This window comes from Pseudophryne corroboree, chromosome 10, assembly GCF_028390025.1.
Source record: "Pseudophryne corroboree isolate aPseCor3 chromosome 10, aPseCor3.hap2, whole genome shotgun sequence".
Classification (NCBI taxonomy): domain Eukaryota; kingdom Metazoa; phylum Chordata; class Amphibia; order Anura; family Myobatrachidae; genus Pseudophryne; species Pseudophryne corroboree.
In genome coordinates this window covers 349,887,934-349,905,282 of record NC_086453.1, presented here as the reverse complement: position 1 = coordinate 349,905,282, position 17,349 = coordinate 349,887,934, and the positions used below count along the sequence as shown (strand labels likewise).

Sequence of the window (17,349 nt, the reverse complement as noted above, 5' to 3'; positions counted from 1 at the left end):
ACTGATTGCTCGGAACTATGGCTCTCTGAAAACTACTCAAATCTGTACATAAGAGATGGACTGTGTTTATTCTGGCCAATACTAATATATATATATATATATATATATATATATATATATATATATATATATATATATATATATATATATATATATATATATATATATATAATATACACACACACACACACACACACACACACTGCCCCCATAGCCTCACACACACACACACACACACACACACACACACACACACACACACACACACACACACTTTGTGTTTTTTGTAGTACACACTTTTACCTTCATTTAGATATTCTGTAACTCTGGATAAAAAGAATTGACCAGGATGAGTTTTTTATTTTGATGATGGAGTGTATGGACTCTGTATTTTCAGATCCATTACCTTATTTGAACCCATGTTCTTGCTGTATATGATGCTCTAGGAGCAATGTTCTATGGGTACATATTGGTGGCACAACCAGAAGAAAAAAAAAATGCAGCTTTGCAACACCTAGTGCAATATGAAATTGTTAGAGTACCTGTGGTCATGGCTGTAGACATTCGCTAATATTTATGTCAAAATTCCAATGTCAAACATTTTACAAGCTGAAACATAGCGAGAAGTAATGACTACACCTATCAGAGCCCCACCTGGTGACTGACATGTATTGCATAGTCTCATTCTGCAGTATAGAATGCTTTGCTCCCAGCGGTGCAAGTATGCGGGTGCGCTCGGGGACAGAGTACCCATAAGAATTTGGCAGCGGGGGGCTTCCGGTTGCACGGAACCCCCCCCCCCCCTTCCTCCTCTTGGCAAGTGGTTCAAATTATAACAACAATAGCAATGGTATATAATATGGTTACTTGAGCTGCCGCCACAACATGCAGTGTAAGGGACAGAGCAGAGCTGCCGCACATGCCCAGTGGTATCAGCTTCTTCTAAAAAAAATGCTGTATGTGTGGATCTGAGCCCTCAATCAGTGCTCTGGACCAGAGAGTAGCTGTCAGTAAGTAGAGACAGGAGCCTTACCATGAGGTGGGAGAATGTGTTCTTAGAAAGTGAAGTCCTGGATCTATTATGTTTGCATTATTTATTATGGTATGTTTAACCTTTTCCTGACCACTTGTTTAAATTATTTAAATATGTTTGATACAGGCTGTACTAGAGACAATTTATAAATAATAAAACTGTATTCCATACGGTATCCAGTGTATAAAAAGACCAATGTTTACATTAATGTCCAAGATCGTTACTAGGTTCTTCTACCTCTCACCCAGACTCCCGCACTTGCTCCAATGTTCCGCAGAGTGGGAGAGTGTGGACTGCATTTGGAAATCCCCCCTCTAGAAATCCTGCGTTTGCCACTGAAATTGGGGGCATTACTATATATTTCTATTATACTGGAGGTATCACTATATATTTTTACCCTTGCCTCTAGATTCCCCCCCAAAAAAGGGGCTGTCGTGTGGCCACGCCGCCAGTGTCATGTGGCCACGCCCCCTCACAACGCATAACCACGCCCATTTTTCGGCACTCCGTACCACTAAGAAAATATTTCTACTTGCACCACTGATTGCTCCATTCTAATTAATCTGGTCTGTTACTGGCCTTGCTTTTGCATGCCGTGTGCACTCAGATTGGACCTTAGTTTGCCCACTTTGGATTGTTACTGGAATTGTGCTGCATCACTGCTGGCACTCATATCATTCTTATGCCTATTTGTATCCAGTCTGTGGTATATTTCTGTTGGTACACCGCTCTATCTCTCTGCCTTCAACTACAGCGGCGGCCAAAAGTCTTGCATCACTAACAGTCTTTAGGTCGACAGTCAATAGGTCAACATGACAATGGTCCTGCTTCAGAGACGGATGCTAATGCATTTGCATCAGTGATCCCGTACACTGCTACGGTGCCATATGCTAATGCAGCCGCCGCCTGGAAAAGGTTTGAGGCGCCCACCGGCAGTCCCATAAATATCAGCATCTGGGTACAAATTCTCTGACTGGCCGCAGATGCTTCCATATTTGACTCCCTGTCTAACCTTATGTTCGCGCAGAATGGCCACAGGATCTGGGGCCATGTTTCCTGTGTACAGGATCGCAGCTGTAGTCTGGGACACGCCCTTGAAACGGATGCATCATGCCTGCGTTTTTTTGTAACCGCTCCCCGTTACCACCCCTAAGCGTTCCCTGTCAATCGCTTTGTGAAGGAATCCTCACTGCGAGCGACATCGCTAAGGTGCTTTGATGCGTGCGCAGCATGGCTTAGACATAAGCGCAAATTGCCGATAATCGTTCAACATGGGCATAGCATACAAGTGTGAATCGGGCCGTGGTTCTGTGGGATAATGCTGATTGTCAAAAGCTCAATGTGAGAACGTAACAAGTTTCCTACTGTATTATGTATTGAGGAGGACTCTAAGCTCTTTCTCAGCCACCTCACTGCGAGGACGGTTTATCATTTAACGCAAAATAGCCGTATTGCCTAGCATTTCTTGTTGGGGCTCTCCCACACAGGTCCTGTCTGGGGCTTCTCCCACACAGGTCCTGTCTGGGGCTTCTCCCACACAGGTCCTGTCTGGGGCTTCTCCCACACAGGTCCTGTCTGGGGCTCTCCCACACAGGTCCTGTCTGGGGCTCTCCCACACAGGTCCTGTCTGGGGCTCTCCCACACAGGTCCTGTCTGGGGCTCTCCCACACAGGTCCTTCTCCCACACAGGTCCTGTCTGGGGCTTCTCCCACACAGGTCCTGTCTGGGGCTTCTCCCACACAGGTCCTGTCTGGGGCTTCTCCCACACAGGTCCTGTCTGGGGCTTCTCCCACACAGGTCCTGTCTGGGGCTCTCAGACACTTGTTGTTGTTGTTAAGGCGTGGAAGAGTGTACGTCCTGCAAGGGGAGGAATCAGTAGGAGATCACTTTGATAAATGGAGCTGACACTTCAGAAACTGTAGTACTTGATAAGTAGGTCCCAAAAAGCCAAATGGGGACACTAGCCATGTCTGCAAACCATCTGCTGCTCATTCACTCTCATTGTTTTCTATTTTAGACCATCCCTCATATGAAGCACATTGCCAGGTCCACCATGAGAAGAGCACGGGAAAGTAAGTACGGGAAAAGGCTGTGAGAACTAATATTCTATATATTCTAATCAATTTTATTTAAAAAAAAAAAAGGATCAATAAATAAACAATTTGCATCAACTAAACCAGCAAACTCCTACTTAGGCCCGAATTAAATTGTCTGCAACAACCCGTGTCCATAGGTCAGTGCGGCCAGGCCGAGGTTTTAGCTAGTCAATTAGACGCACACATTAACCGGCATGAACTCTCCGTAGGGTTTAACGTGGCTCTTTGGGCCTGATTCGGATATGGAAGTAAGGCAGACAAAGCACGCAAGTTTGTGTCTGAAACAAACCATGTTGCCATGCAAAGGGGAGGAAATACATTTATATTGTTTCTGTGCAGGGTATATACTGGCTGCTTCTGCATGTAGTCCACAAATGTTAGACCACTTTATTTTTACACTGCAATTAGATTTCAGGTGAAGTTACCTGTTTAATTTGCAAAGACTGCTACTTATTCTACAACGTAATGCCTGCATGTGAAGTTTAATCTGCTTAAGCATTCTGTCCTGCAAAGGATTATACCTAAACTGCATTTTACTTTACTGCATCTTCCAGATTACCTGTTACACTGTATGCCTCTGTTGGAACTTCTCAGAATACAGCTTTATAACATTCTTGTAATATATTCCGTTTTACCCCAGCGTATAGTCTTGTCTCGCAATTCACCTGTCAATGACGAAGGCAGGTGTAACCATAACATTCTTCAATGTCTGACAGGTGACTTGCAGGACAAGAATATAGTCTTTCCAAAGTAAACACTAAACAGGTTACTTCACCTGGGAAAAGGAATGGTAGCAAGGGTCACAGACACTGTAGTACTGTATTCCCACTCCATGGTGTCGTGATCGCTTGAGATTCCGGCGTCGGCATAGTGATCACATGACCGCCTCCCATATATCAATCAGACTTAATGCAAAGTAATAACAAAGTATACAGGCTCCCGGCAGAACTGGGCTTTCAGGACACGGCTGGACAAGGTATTCAGGATTCCAGCAGGGCAGGGTATAAGGCACTACTATAACTGGCCCTGCAGTGAAGGGATGTAGTCAGGTGACCGGCAGTCAGCATACCGATGCCGCGATCCCAACCGCCAGAATGCCGGCAGGGGGCCCAGGGCTATTCCCACTCGTGGGCGTCCACGATACCTATAGAGTGGGAATAGAACCTGTGGCGAGCGCGTCGAGGCAAGCGCAGCGAGCCCGCAAGGGGCTTCGCTGCGCTCTTACGCTGGCGGATGGGATCCCGGCGTCTGTGCCAACCCTTATAAAACCCACAAAGGCCAATCAGTAAGCCTACACAGACAGGCCCTTAAACAAATAATGTTCTGCACATAGCAGAGCAGTATGGAGAGTTCCAGCTAATTAGCAGCTGCGGGGATGCAGACCATACAACTACTGCTCTCTGACAGCACCACCTCTGGCAGCACAGAGGTACTGCAGGCCAGACACACAACAGTACCACCTCTGGCACCACAGAGGTACTGCAGGCAAGACACACAACAGCAGCACCTCTGGCAGCACAGAGGTACTGCAGGCCAAGACCATAAATGGCAGAGATGTAACAGGTATGATCCGCTCAGTACTTTTTTTTTTTTTTTTTTAATAAAGTTTATCAGTATTACTAGCCTTTATTTAGCTCCAGTATGGATAACCTACATAATCCATGCATATAAGACCCCGATCAGAATGGAATCCAAGCCCCCAGTGCTAGGAGACAACAATACTTACCACTGTGACACCAGGCACACTTATAACCCTACACCCTTAAGCCGTCTACACATCAAAACAATGTGTAGCCAGCCGATTTGGCAGGTGACTGGACCCTGCATCGGTACATGTGCCCTTGCGGGCGCTCATTGATACATTGGCCCTGGCCAATCATATTGCAATGACATATTGCGGATGTTTCTGATGTTATATATAGGACACAATACCGGCATCTATATACCAATGCCGTATGGGATACCGGTGTCACAATACTGACAGCCGGCATCCCAATCATCCTGACAGCGGGACGCACTGGTGTCCAGCCTCGGGAGGAGGGAGGTTAGGTTTAGGCCGGAGAAGGGGGGGTTAGGGGGCAGGGCCAGTAAGGTTAGGGTTATGGACCGGTTGGTTAGGGTTAGGGCTAGGCAGCGGGGAAGGGAGGGTTAGGCACCACCCGGAAGGGTTGGGGTTATACACTCCCGGGAGGGTTAGGTTTAGGCACCCACAAGGGAGGGTTAGGGTATGGGGCAGAGGAGGGTTAGGGTACTTTAGGGGGGCTGTTGGGATTCTGATGGCCGGGATGCCGCTGTCGGTATTCTGACGGCCGGCATCCCATCCATCGGAAAATCATACTGAACCCCTTAAGGAATATTGTTGGGTTTTTTTGCACTTTAATACTAATTACAGGCCATTAGCGTCTCTACAAAGTATCACATGATAATAACGCTTAAGTACTGCTAGAAATATATATAACACATTTAAGCCATCTGATGAAATCTCCTATATGAAGAAACGCGTCGGTGATTGGAAGCCTTTGGCAAAAACTTTTCATCCTAAAATCTATTGAGGATTATTCAGTTATCCTATTTTGACTATAGCTGTCGGTTATACAGCAAACGTATTTAGCATTATGTACCACTATCAAATGGCATTGATTTATATACTAGTTGATTCATCGCGCCCTACGGGCGCTCCTCACACCGTCGTAAGGCGCTATGCCCCCTTAACCCTTGCACACCCTTGTGGCGTACAATATTTTTATTATAAGGAGTATTACATCCAATCATAATTGTGTGAGTGGTTGAATATTGCACGGACAAAAGGCGTGCAATGGTTAAGGGGTGGAAGCCCCTTGCAACGGCGTGAACAGCGCACGCAGGGCCTGGTGAATCACCTAGTAGGTGCTTTGGTTGGGGGAGTAGGGGGTGCGGGGAAGAGGCGGATGGGATCCTGGGGTGCCACGGGAGGGGCGGTTGCGGTGGTGCCGCAGGTGGGGGAGGGTGCGCGGGTGGTGGTCCGGAGCCGCTGCGGGTGGGGGAGGAGCAGTTGCGGGGTTGCCCCGGGTGGGGGAGGGGCGGGTGCGGCGGGAGGTGCGGGGTCACTGCGGGTGGGGGAGGGGGTCCGGAGCTATTGCGGGTGCTGGAGGGGGGGTGTAGGGGTGCCGCGGATGGGGCCCGGAGGTACTGTGAGTGTGGGAGGGGCGGGTAATGCTTATCTTGCTTCTCCTCCTGTCAGCACCTAAGCTGCTGTCCTCCCTTTGGCAGTGGCTCTCCCGGAGACTCGCACAGCAGGCAGTCACTATTGTTCGCGCCGGTGTCCCAATGCGCCACATTACAGGGAAGATGTACGCAATAAACTACAGCTCCCAGCAGCCCTAAGGGCCGGAATGCTTCTGCGCTAAGGGCTGCTGGGAGCTGTAGTTTATGTAGTGTGTCTACTTCCCTATAATGCGGCGCGTTGGGACACTGGCGCTAACAATAGTGACTGGCTGGCAGAACTGTGTGATGACTGGCTGAATCAATGTAAAAGGTGAGAGTGCTGTGCAGTGTCCTGTTGACACTGCACACAGGGGCAGGGCTAGCCGCTCAGCAAAGGGATGCAGTGCAGGGAGGCACCAGGAAGGAGAGACGTTCTCCCTGCTCTGCATCCCTGTGCTGAGCTTCTGCTGCTATCCCTGCTGCTGCTGGCTGCTGTCACACATGCAGCGGCGCCGGAAGCACAAAACCTTTTCTCCCCCTCGGTGCCGTCAGCACAAAACCTCCTCTCCCCCCTCTCCTCCCCTCTGTGACATTCAGTGGATGGGAGGGAGCCAAAGTGGGCAGAGCTAGATGGGAGTAAGTGGCAGAGCTACACGGGACCATGCTGCAGCAGGAGGATGAGCTGCTACAGCTTCGGCCAGCCAGAGCCGGCCCTACCCAATATGATGCCCTAGGCAAGATTTTGGCTGGTGCCCCCTAGCACCAACACTAGTTCCTCCTCTAACCCTGCACCCCTTTCCCAGCACCATCACCCCTCACCTATACCAGTCCTTATTTTGGTTTTCCTACCCCCTGTAATTTAAATAAGAACAGTGTGCATATTCAGCGCACAGCCCAAAAAAGTATGTGTTCTTGCTGGGAAAGGGCATGGCAACACAATAGTACCCACAATTCAAATTTTGCCACACAGTACTGCAACTTTGTTCACAATTTATCATGCGATAGTATCCCTTATTCACATTACATCACGAAGTTGTACCACTTAAACTTATATACGTTACTCCACAACAGTAGTGCCCCTCATTCACATAACATCATACTGAATTGCTCCTTATTCACATTACACCATACCATATTGCTCTTTATTATCATTACACCACACCATGTTGCTCCTTATTCACATTACACCATAACATATTGCTCTTTATTCACATTAGACCACACAGTAGTGCCCTTTCTATACACATTTGCTGCACATTATTAATACATTATACACATTAAACGCATAATGACCCTTACACACATGCTGAACACTATTGCACAACCAACCCACTCACACACACAGCACTCACACGGCCGCTAACACTGTGACCTCTGCCTCGATACATAAATCTTACACCATGCAGCAGGAGATGCCTGGCGCGAATCAACTGGTAGCTCTGCTAATGTCAGGTGCCTGTTTTTAATGAAAATGCATCTTATTTGCATTGCTATGTGGCTAGGATGCACAAACAGCTTCTCCTGATTAAAATGATATGCGGCATGCCTATATACTATGTGTGGCTGTATCTGCATAAGAAATGCTACACACAGACTATAGGCATGCCGCATATCATTTTAATCAGCAGAAGCTGCTTGTGCCCCTAGGCATACCAGATGCCCTAGACAATTGCCTTGTTTGCCTATACCTAGGGCCGGCTCTGCGGCCAGCCAGACTTCATTAGATAAGTGTCTGGAAAGAGAGTGTGTGTGTGTGTGTGTGTGTGTGTGTGTGTATACTGGATATATGTGTGACTGTGTATGTGTGTAATGTATGTACAGTATGTATGTGTGACTGCTGCATAATGTGTGTAAGCAGCACTGCTACAGGGGGCGTTACGTATGTAAGCGTCACTGCTACAGGGGGCGTTGCGTATGTAAGCGTCACTGCTACAGGGGGCGTTGCGTATGTAAGCGTCACTGCGTATGTAAGCGTCACTGCTACAGGGGGCGTTGCGTATGTAAGCGTCACTGCTACAGGGGGCGTTGCGTATGTAAGCGTCACTGCTACAGGGGGCGTTGCGTATGTAAGCGTCACTGGTACAGGGGGCGTTGCGTATGTAAGCGTCACTGCTACAGGGGGCGTTGCGTATGTAAGCGTCACTGGTACAGGGGGCGTTGCGTATGTAAGCGTCTCTACTACAGGGGTCATTATGTGCGCTGTGCGATTGTAAAGTATGCGAGGGTGCAAATTTATAGTTTTCAGGGGGGTACCGAACACTCTAACAACGGCCCTGACTGCACACCCACTGCACTGCACAGCACTGTCACCTTTTGCATTGATTCAGCGTCCATACATTACCCTCTCTATCCGCAACATTAACCATCTAAGGGCTTCCAGGCCGGCAGGCCAGGTGCTGTGTTGCGGAGTCAGGGCCTCTGGGGATCTGGGTGCGGCTGTGGTGGGGAGGCACGTCTGTGACATCACACGCAGAGCAGGCTTCGGGGCTCAGAGTATGCGGCGCAGGGAGGCCTATGAAAGCCTTCCGCTGCGCCGCTTTCATACACATCTATGCCGGTGGCCGCAGCAGCTTTTGTTCCACCTGCGGCGCGGCTAGGGAGTGGGGATTGTTGATGCTGGAGGGGGCAGGTGGACTGGCAGCAAGACATTGGTGGTCATTCCGAGTTGATCATTCGCTAGCAATTTTTAGCAGCCGTGCAAACGCTATGCCACCGCCCACTGGTAGTGTATTTTAGCTTAGCAGAAGTGCAAACGAAGGAATGGGAGAGCGGGTACAAAAAAATTTTGTGCAGTTTCAGAGTAGCTTCAGATCTACTCTGCGCTTGCGATCACTTCAGACCATTCAGTTCCTGATTTGACGTCATGAACACGCCTTACGTTGGCCCAGCCACGCCTGCGTTTTTCCGAACTCTCCCTGAAAATGGTCAGTTGACACCCAGAAACGCCCTCTTCCTGTCAATCCCTCTGCGGCTGCCTGTGCGACTGAAAAGCATCGCTAGACCCTGTGTAAAATGACATAATTCGTTGTAATAGTACGCCGCACGTGCGCATTGCGCTGCATGCGCAGAAGTGCCGAGTTTTTGCCTGATCGCTGCACAGCGAATGAATGCAGCTTGCGATCAACTTAGAATGACCCCCATAGGACGCTGCAGTAAAAGGATGTTTTTTCCCCTATCTACAGCGCAGAGACTTGCTGCAGATGCAGTGGCATACTCTCCAGCTGTACCTTTTTGGCAGGTACAGTCCCTTTTTTTTTTTTTTATGGTCTGTAACGATTTTTGACTCCCTAAGCTTCTATTGAAAGTATAGGAAAGGGGGCGTGGCCACGCCGCTGTACCCGTGGCCACGCCCTCTTTTCGAATTTGCATCAATGTTTATGTGTAAATTGTTGGAGGGTGTGTTGCTGCAGATGCAGTGGGGCCTATTTTGGGGTGTGGACCTGGAGCTGCAGCTCCATCAGTCCCATTGCTATTCCTGCTCTGTGAAAACAAAGCAGGCAAAGGGCAGAGCCTCCCATTGGATGTAACCTGTGTGGGAGGGCGTTTCTCACCCAATCAGCTGTGGACTGGGTGTGATTGACCTGCCACTAACCCAATGAGCGCTCCTAGCCACGCCCAGTGTTAGATACCCAGGCACAGAATCACAGGGCTATTATATAGGAGATAGTTCCATGTACGGTAAGATGATAAATTTTATATCATTCATACAGATGGAGCCCTCTTCATCTTGGCCTTTAATAGGACTAACTGAGACTGGGCAGTCGGACTTAATCCCCTGCTGTAATGACTTAGGGGGTCATTCTGACCCGATCGCTCACTGCAGTTTGTCGCAGCGATCGGGTCGGAACTGCGCATGCACCGGCGCATGGCAATTTTCATTACCTAGCGATCACCTCTGAGACAGAGGCGGTCGCTAGGCGGGAGGGGGCTGAACGGCGGCGTGAAGCCGCCTTTTAGGGGGAGCGGTCCGGCCAATGCAGGCGTGGCCGGACCATTGGGGCGGGCCGCTGCGCCACGCAGCTGCTGTGGGCAGCAGGAGCGACAAGCAACTCCCGGCCAGCTGCAGGAGCTGCGCTGGCCGGGAGTTACTCCTCAAATACAAAGGCATCGCCTCTGTGTGATGCTTTTGTATTTGTGTGTGTGGGGGGGGGGGGGCGGCACTGACATGCGTCTGAGTTAACTATCGTAGCTGTGCTAAACTTAGCACAGCTACGATCTACTCTGAATCACCCCCTTAATCCCCTGCTGTATTGTTCTCTCTTATTGTATTGCAGCTGAGAACAATAAGATGAAGGGCTTATGTTAATAAGCCTTGGTGCACCGTGGTGCAGCAGAGACGCCAAGATGAGCATGGCTCCATCTGTACATTATAAGGCGTGACTTGTATCTATACACTATTTTTTGTTAGTGTAAATTTTTGTCCTAATATTTGCTCTTTGTTGTGATTTAAAATGGTCTGATTTCGTTTCAGCACTTCTTGCTCTTCGTTTTGTCATTATATGACAGATGTAGACGTGTGGTATTGTCTGGCAAATCCTGCTCTGTGCATTTAACTAAGTAGTAGCATAGCGTAAGCTCTGAATCGTAAGAGCAAACACCTTCTTAGAAAAATACCCAGTGTGCGGCAACATTCTATAATAGATGTTGTACTATGTAGGCTTTGTAAGTTTGTAAGCATCAATCACTGTGGATAATTTAGCATTGTGTTAAAATAGGGCATGGGGTTCAAATTCAGTATTTGTATCAGACCATAACGTGTGCTGCAAATGTATACTTTGTTTCTACATTTGTTAATATATTATTTGAAGGACGTTTTTAACTAACTGAGATCTAACATTTGTGTACAGCAAGCTATATTCTAGATCAGGGGTTCTCAAACTCTGTCCTCAGGACCCCACACAGTGCATGTTTTGCAGGTAACCCAGCAGGTGCACAGGTGTATTAATTACTCACCAACACATTTTATAAGGTCCACAGGTGGAGCTAATTATTTCACTTGTCATTCTGTGTGGAGACCTGTAAAACATGCACCGTGTGGGGTCCTGAGGACCGAGTTTGAGAACCTGTGTTCTAGATTATTCAATGAGTACACCTGGCAGAGATAAATTGATTAGCCATACAAAAGCAAACTATAACGGGTCATACAGAGTGGAGTAAGGTGGAAATTGCACTTAATGAGCCCAGAACAGAAAAAGGTTGTGGGTATTTGCTAAATCTCTGGAAAAAAGAGGATCAACACCAATAAGTTTCACAGAGCTGGTATCTGATTCTTGTCATTAAATACATGGAGGCTTTGTATTGAAATGATAAATGTTTAATATATAATTATAAAAATCAAATAAGACTCCTTAGAAAACATAATAAAATGATTTAATCATATACAATTCTATGATCGCTGGATCATTCACCTAATAAAACACGGATTAATGATATAAAAGATTGTATAATTGTTTCCAGATCTAGTATATCTTCATTAGATGTGGCATGCTGGAAGGAAAAATACATAAGGAATTTATTGGAAGTGATCACTCCACAGTTTGCATGTGTTAGCCCACAGGAGGATGGGCATAAATAAAGGTCCTTCATATACTGATTATAGAATGCCAAAGTTGGAGGGAAAACGTCATACAAAATAAAAATGAAGTCCCATATCATTCCAGTTACAATTCTCCCAGTGAGTGTTAAGAAAGCTCCTAGTACCACAAACGAAACGCGCCCAGTTGAGTTCATCTCAGACGCAGATCTGCTCACTGCACCTTATAGAAAACACCAACGGAATATATTGTCCACTTAGTCAGGAGGATCTGTTGCTTGGACACGTCATTTTCACAGAACCCATTCAGTGCGCACCGATTGAAACACATAAGTGGAACTCACTGGGAGAATTCTACCAGACCAGCTTTCTGTCATGTCAGGCTTCATTTCTGTTATTGGAGGACATTAAGATATATCTTTATTCAGGAGGACTTTCTGCACATTCTATGATAGAGCCACTGCAATCCGTAGTCAAACAGACTGCTATTGTCTTTCTAGGTAATTTCCATTCCTTGTGTGCTACCCCAGTGGCGCACCCAGGCGGGGTTTCTGAGCACCCAGAAAACCCCTCCACCAAAAAAAAAAAAAAAATTTTATTTTTTTTGCTGCATGAGTATTATTAATGGCTGTCTAGCGTCCTCTGCAGCCTGCTTTCTTCCTGGTGGCACTTGTACGTGCTTAATAAAAGTTTACTTTATTTTAATTATAGTACATATATATCCATGTGCAATTTGTGCATACATATATATATACACATGTTTGTTTGTATATACATACATACATACATACATGCATACATATAAACACACACACATGTGATATATATACATGCGTATATATACGTGTACTGTATATGTGTGTGTGTGTGTGTGTGTGTGTGTGTGTGTGTGTGTGGGTGTGTGGGAATAATTGCGCGATACTCCAACCAGTCCAATATATTTGAGACAGTCCAGTATTTGTATGATCTTGATCAAACCCTTTGTGTCCCCGCTGCTTCCTCCAAGGAAAGCCGTACCACAGGCTTATTACAGATACATGTAAAAGAACAAATGAGGAGCGCGGATGTCAGTATACAGTTGTAAGCATTTAATTAAAAGAAGTATACGTATACATACATCTCAGAAAGAGACAAGCAGCACGATGTTAAATCCCACACACGGCACCTCCGGATAGCACCAGTGGAGCGGCCGCCGGTCACAGCTCATCAACCGATCCCTACTCGGGACCTCACAGGATCAAGTCAGCAGCGATGTGATTACATCAAGTGTCCAATTACCACCCCAACGCGTTTCGTCACGAGGACTTTGTTTAATTCAAAAGTACAATTGAATTACCTATTTGAAACCTTATTCTGATAAGTATGCATTATAATTCAATGCTTTTTTTAAATGCAAATCTCTGGTGGGTGCCCCTTTATATCGGAGATATATATATATATATATATATATATATATATATATAATATGCTATGTGTATATGAAAATAAATATATACATAGGTGTGTGTGTGTGTGTGTGTGTGTGTGTGTGTGTGTGTGTATATATATATATATATATATATATATATCTCTCTCTATATATATATATATATATATATATATATATATATATATATATATATATATATATATATATATATAATCAATCACTATCACACACAGACACACTAGTTTTACGGACCCAGCATATACTGGGTCACCTCAGTCCCCACCCCCGTGCTTGGAACCACCCAGTTCTGGAACCCCCCCCCCCCCCATATGCAAATCCTGCGTTTGCCACTGTACCTCCCCCCTGTGTTACCTCCCATTCACAGTATTCTTCCTATAAGATATATATGTAGAAGGGAAGAGGATGGGACAAAGAAGAATGGAACACCAAGGATGTGTTGTACAATTTTCTTTTTTTTTTTTACCAAAGACAGAACACAATAACAGATGGTATATTCATTTACTGTCCTGCAAACAACAAAATATAAATTAGATTATAAATATATAAATGGAGAAAAAGTTGGGGACACTTAACGAAACCTTTACATTCAGCAGCCTGTTTTATTGTAAGACTCCACCGTAACCAGTAACCCACCATTGGTTTACATTGTGTAGCAGTAGACTGGTAACCGCGAACTGGTCTGTTTAGCAGTATTAGTAAATGAGACTCCTCGGATCATTGTCTCTCTTCGTCCTACGATCAATGGTACGCAAATTATTTACCTGTCTCTTGAGATATATTGAGAGGATGCATTTCTCATTGCAGAATGGAAGGTCTTGTCAATATTTATCACAATGAATCTATGCTTTGGAACAATATATCTGCTATATATAAGGGAAGAACATTACGTATCAAGGTAAGTAGTTAATTTGACCGTTTGTCTGCGGTTTATAAATATTAACTAACTATTGAGCACCAGCCATACTCCATAGCACTGTAATAGCATGATTGTCTACTTCTGCTCCCGGAGGGAAGGTTCAAGTGTAATGTCCTGGGGTACACAGCAACGCTGCAAGTCAGGTCACTGTGTAACGGCGGGTGGGAGAACAAGCCAGGTTATCAAGTCCCAGGATTGGCCACGTCCCTGATGAAGTAGGCGGGATATAGAAGGCTCATCTGTTCTCCCAAGTTCCCCCCCAACATTCTGGATGAAATTTTCCATACTTAATAATGTATAAGTATAACCTAATGCAAACACAGAGAGGTCCCTGAATTTTCTTTGTCAATTAGATGTTTATCCAACAATTTTGCATGTCATTGCACCCCCCCCTCCCCCCAAAAAAACCCACCCCAAAATGTAGTATGCAAATCTGCTTTGTTTTGAAATTCCATCCTTGAATCCTTGGACTGCTAAGGATAGTTGGGACTCCAAGGACAGGTTGCAAAAAACGGCAAAGGGAAACTCCCACTCAACCCAGTTTACAAAGACAGTGGGGTCAATTTACGAAGGTGGGAGTTTTTTTTGTTTGTTTTTTTAGAACTAGTGATGTTGCTCATAGCAATTAGATTCTTTCTATTGTCTTCTAGAAGCAGCTAGATACATGTTAAGTAGAATCTGGTTGCTATGAGCAACATCATCAGTAAATTTACCCCTAGCTTTTTAAACTCTTTCATACAAGGGTGCTCCTTATTGCCCGCTGATCCTGGTTTTATTTGTCATAGGTGTGAGGTTGTATGTATATTAACACCCAATACGGTGAAGGTGAAAATGTGGTGATTTGCATCACATGGTCTGAAGTGGAAACGCTGCGGTTTCTTGCACGGGTATCACAAGTTTATTTGTAATCCTTGCATTTGGTTGTAATAACACATTTCTTTGTAGGAACAAATTTGATGACCTTAAAAAGATCACACCGCCTCCCAGGTTAGTTACCTACAACGTATTTGCTTCTCTAATTGTTACTAATGATTGACTGGCCTGCTTGTAGTACCCTGGCGGTCCCTAAAACACCCACCCACAAACACCCCCCCACGACACCTTCCCCCCCTCCCATGCAACACTCTGAATCTCTCTTCCACGGCTATGGGTCAGTTATAACATTGCTTGTCGAGTCTTTGGGACTTTGAGACTACGATTAACACGGTGGCCTTCCTGCCACCCACCGGCTCCTTTTTTTTTTTGCGCTCCCTTCCCCCCATCTTTAGTCTTTCTTTATAGCATTACACACTGCTTAGGTTTGTTGAGATGCCTACATCTTGGCTTTTACTGGGAGCCACCATGACTTTACTTTAAATGTAAATGGAAATGGCTTACATTCTCCTCAGAAACTGTGGCCCTACAATTTTTTTTTTTAAGAAACAGAAGATTGATCTAGTCCTTTTACAGGAAAAACACCCCCCCCCCCCCCATATCTTCCCGAACATATTCACAAACGTTCTCCTTGACTGCCCCTAAAATACATATGGGTACGGCTATTTTATTGAGCTGCTCACTCACCTGCTCAGCTAAAAGCTCCTACTCCAATCCTAAGGGTCACTTCAATATATAGGGGGAGATTCAAATGTTTGAAAAGTTGGTTGGGTGTCTTTTTTTTCCCTGTCTATTAGATAGAAAAAAACAGACTCCCAACTGACTTTTCGAACATTTGAATCACCCCCCTTGACTCTTCAACTAGCTCAGTCTCACCTGACCATAGCCTCTGTATATTCTCCAACTATGGAGCAAGGTGCCTTTCACAGAGATTTTTTTTCCTCGACTTGAAAAACTAGCGTGAGGTCACACTATCACAGGAGGTGACTTCAACCCTGTCCCAGACGTCCCTTGGAACCACATCCAATCCCGTAAACCAAGACCATCTACGTTTAGAGAATCTAAGCGACGCAGTTGATCACAAATTTTGGCTTTTACGATGCATGGAGGGTTCTATACCCATGTGAACGCACATATACTCATTATACTGCATCCCATGATCTCCATTTAAGAATTGACTTCTTCTTAGTAGATTCTAGTACAGTATGTGATTTAACTAGGGCCTGGGTCACTCCAGTAGTATGGCCTGATCCAGTGTCGGACTGGGGCATGTAGGGCCCACCAGTGGAATGCAGTGGTAGGGGCCCATGTTAGGGGTGTGGCCAGTCTTCTGAGGGGGTGTGGCCTACCACCTCATTGGTTTGACTAACCATTAGAGAGTGCAACATCTGGGCCCCTTCATAAATATATACAGTAATTCAGCTGCTGCATGCATGATAATGTACCAGATTAATAACAGCAATGCACTGTAGAAAATACAGCATAGTACAGTATAAGGTAACATATGTATAATGTATAATTCAAGTGCACAGTCTAGAACCTGACCCTTAGAGCAGAAGGTGGGCCCCCCAGGCAGTGGGGCCCACCGGTGGTTTCCCCTGTACCCCTGTGGGCCAGTCCAAGCCTGGTCTGATCATTTGGCTGTGTTTATGTCAATTCCCTTCACTAACCTCCTCCTGTGTTTCACTGGAGACTGAACACGGTGCTACTTTTTGAATAAAGATCACGTGACGCAGACTGACAAAGCCTTGGAGGAATTCTTTGCTCTGAACAGAACGGAGGGGAAACAGATTGAGGTTCTGACGTTACAACACCAACATGCTCTTAAATGTGCTACTTATCGTAAACATTTAGCGCTGAAAGGTCAACTTTATCAGATTTTCTTTGCCAAGGCATCCTCTTGTTCCCAGTCCTTTCCGATTTACAGCAACAGATACTCGATAAAGCAAGAATGCCAGAGGAGATTGAGATAATCATCAAATCCTTAAAGAATTCATCAGCCCCTGGTCCTGATGGCCTGTTGGCCATGTATTATAATAAATTTAGCCAAATATTGGGGGTAATTCAAACCTGATCATTGCTGTGCGTTTTCGCACAGCGAGTGATCAGATATCAACTGCACATGCACCGCAATGCGCCGGCGCGTCAGACGACTGCACCGGACATCGGTGCCTAGCGACGGGATGGTGCGAAAAAAAGAGATCGCAAGGTGATTGACAGGAAGAGGCCATTTGTTGGTGGCAACTGACCGTTTTAAAGGAGTGT

The 17,349-nt window shown here is 45.8% G+C and overlaps 1 protein-coding gene across 3 annotated transcripts in view; it reads left to right on the top strand.

Moving 5' to 3' along the window:
• Positions 1–17,349, top strand: part of LOC134965622 (CMP-N-acetylneuraminate-beta-galactosamide-alpha-2,3-sialyltransferase 4-like) — a 75,603-nt gene that overhangs the window by 6,961 nt on the left and 51,293 nt on the right. For all 3 annotated transcript variants that reach the window (XM_063941965.1, XM_063941964.1, XM_063941966.1), the window contains exons 2-4: positions 3,051–3,105; positions 14,100–14,190; positions 15,157–15,198. In XM_063941965.1, coding sequence (XP_063798035.1) covers positions 3,063–3,105; positions 14,100–14,190; positions 15,157–15,198 — 176 coding nt within the window. In that variant the 5' untranslated portion in view covers positions 3,051–3,062. The remainder of the gene's footprint in view (positions 1–3,050; positions 3,106–14,099; positions 14,191–15,156; positions 15,199–17,349) is intronic.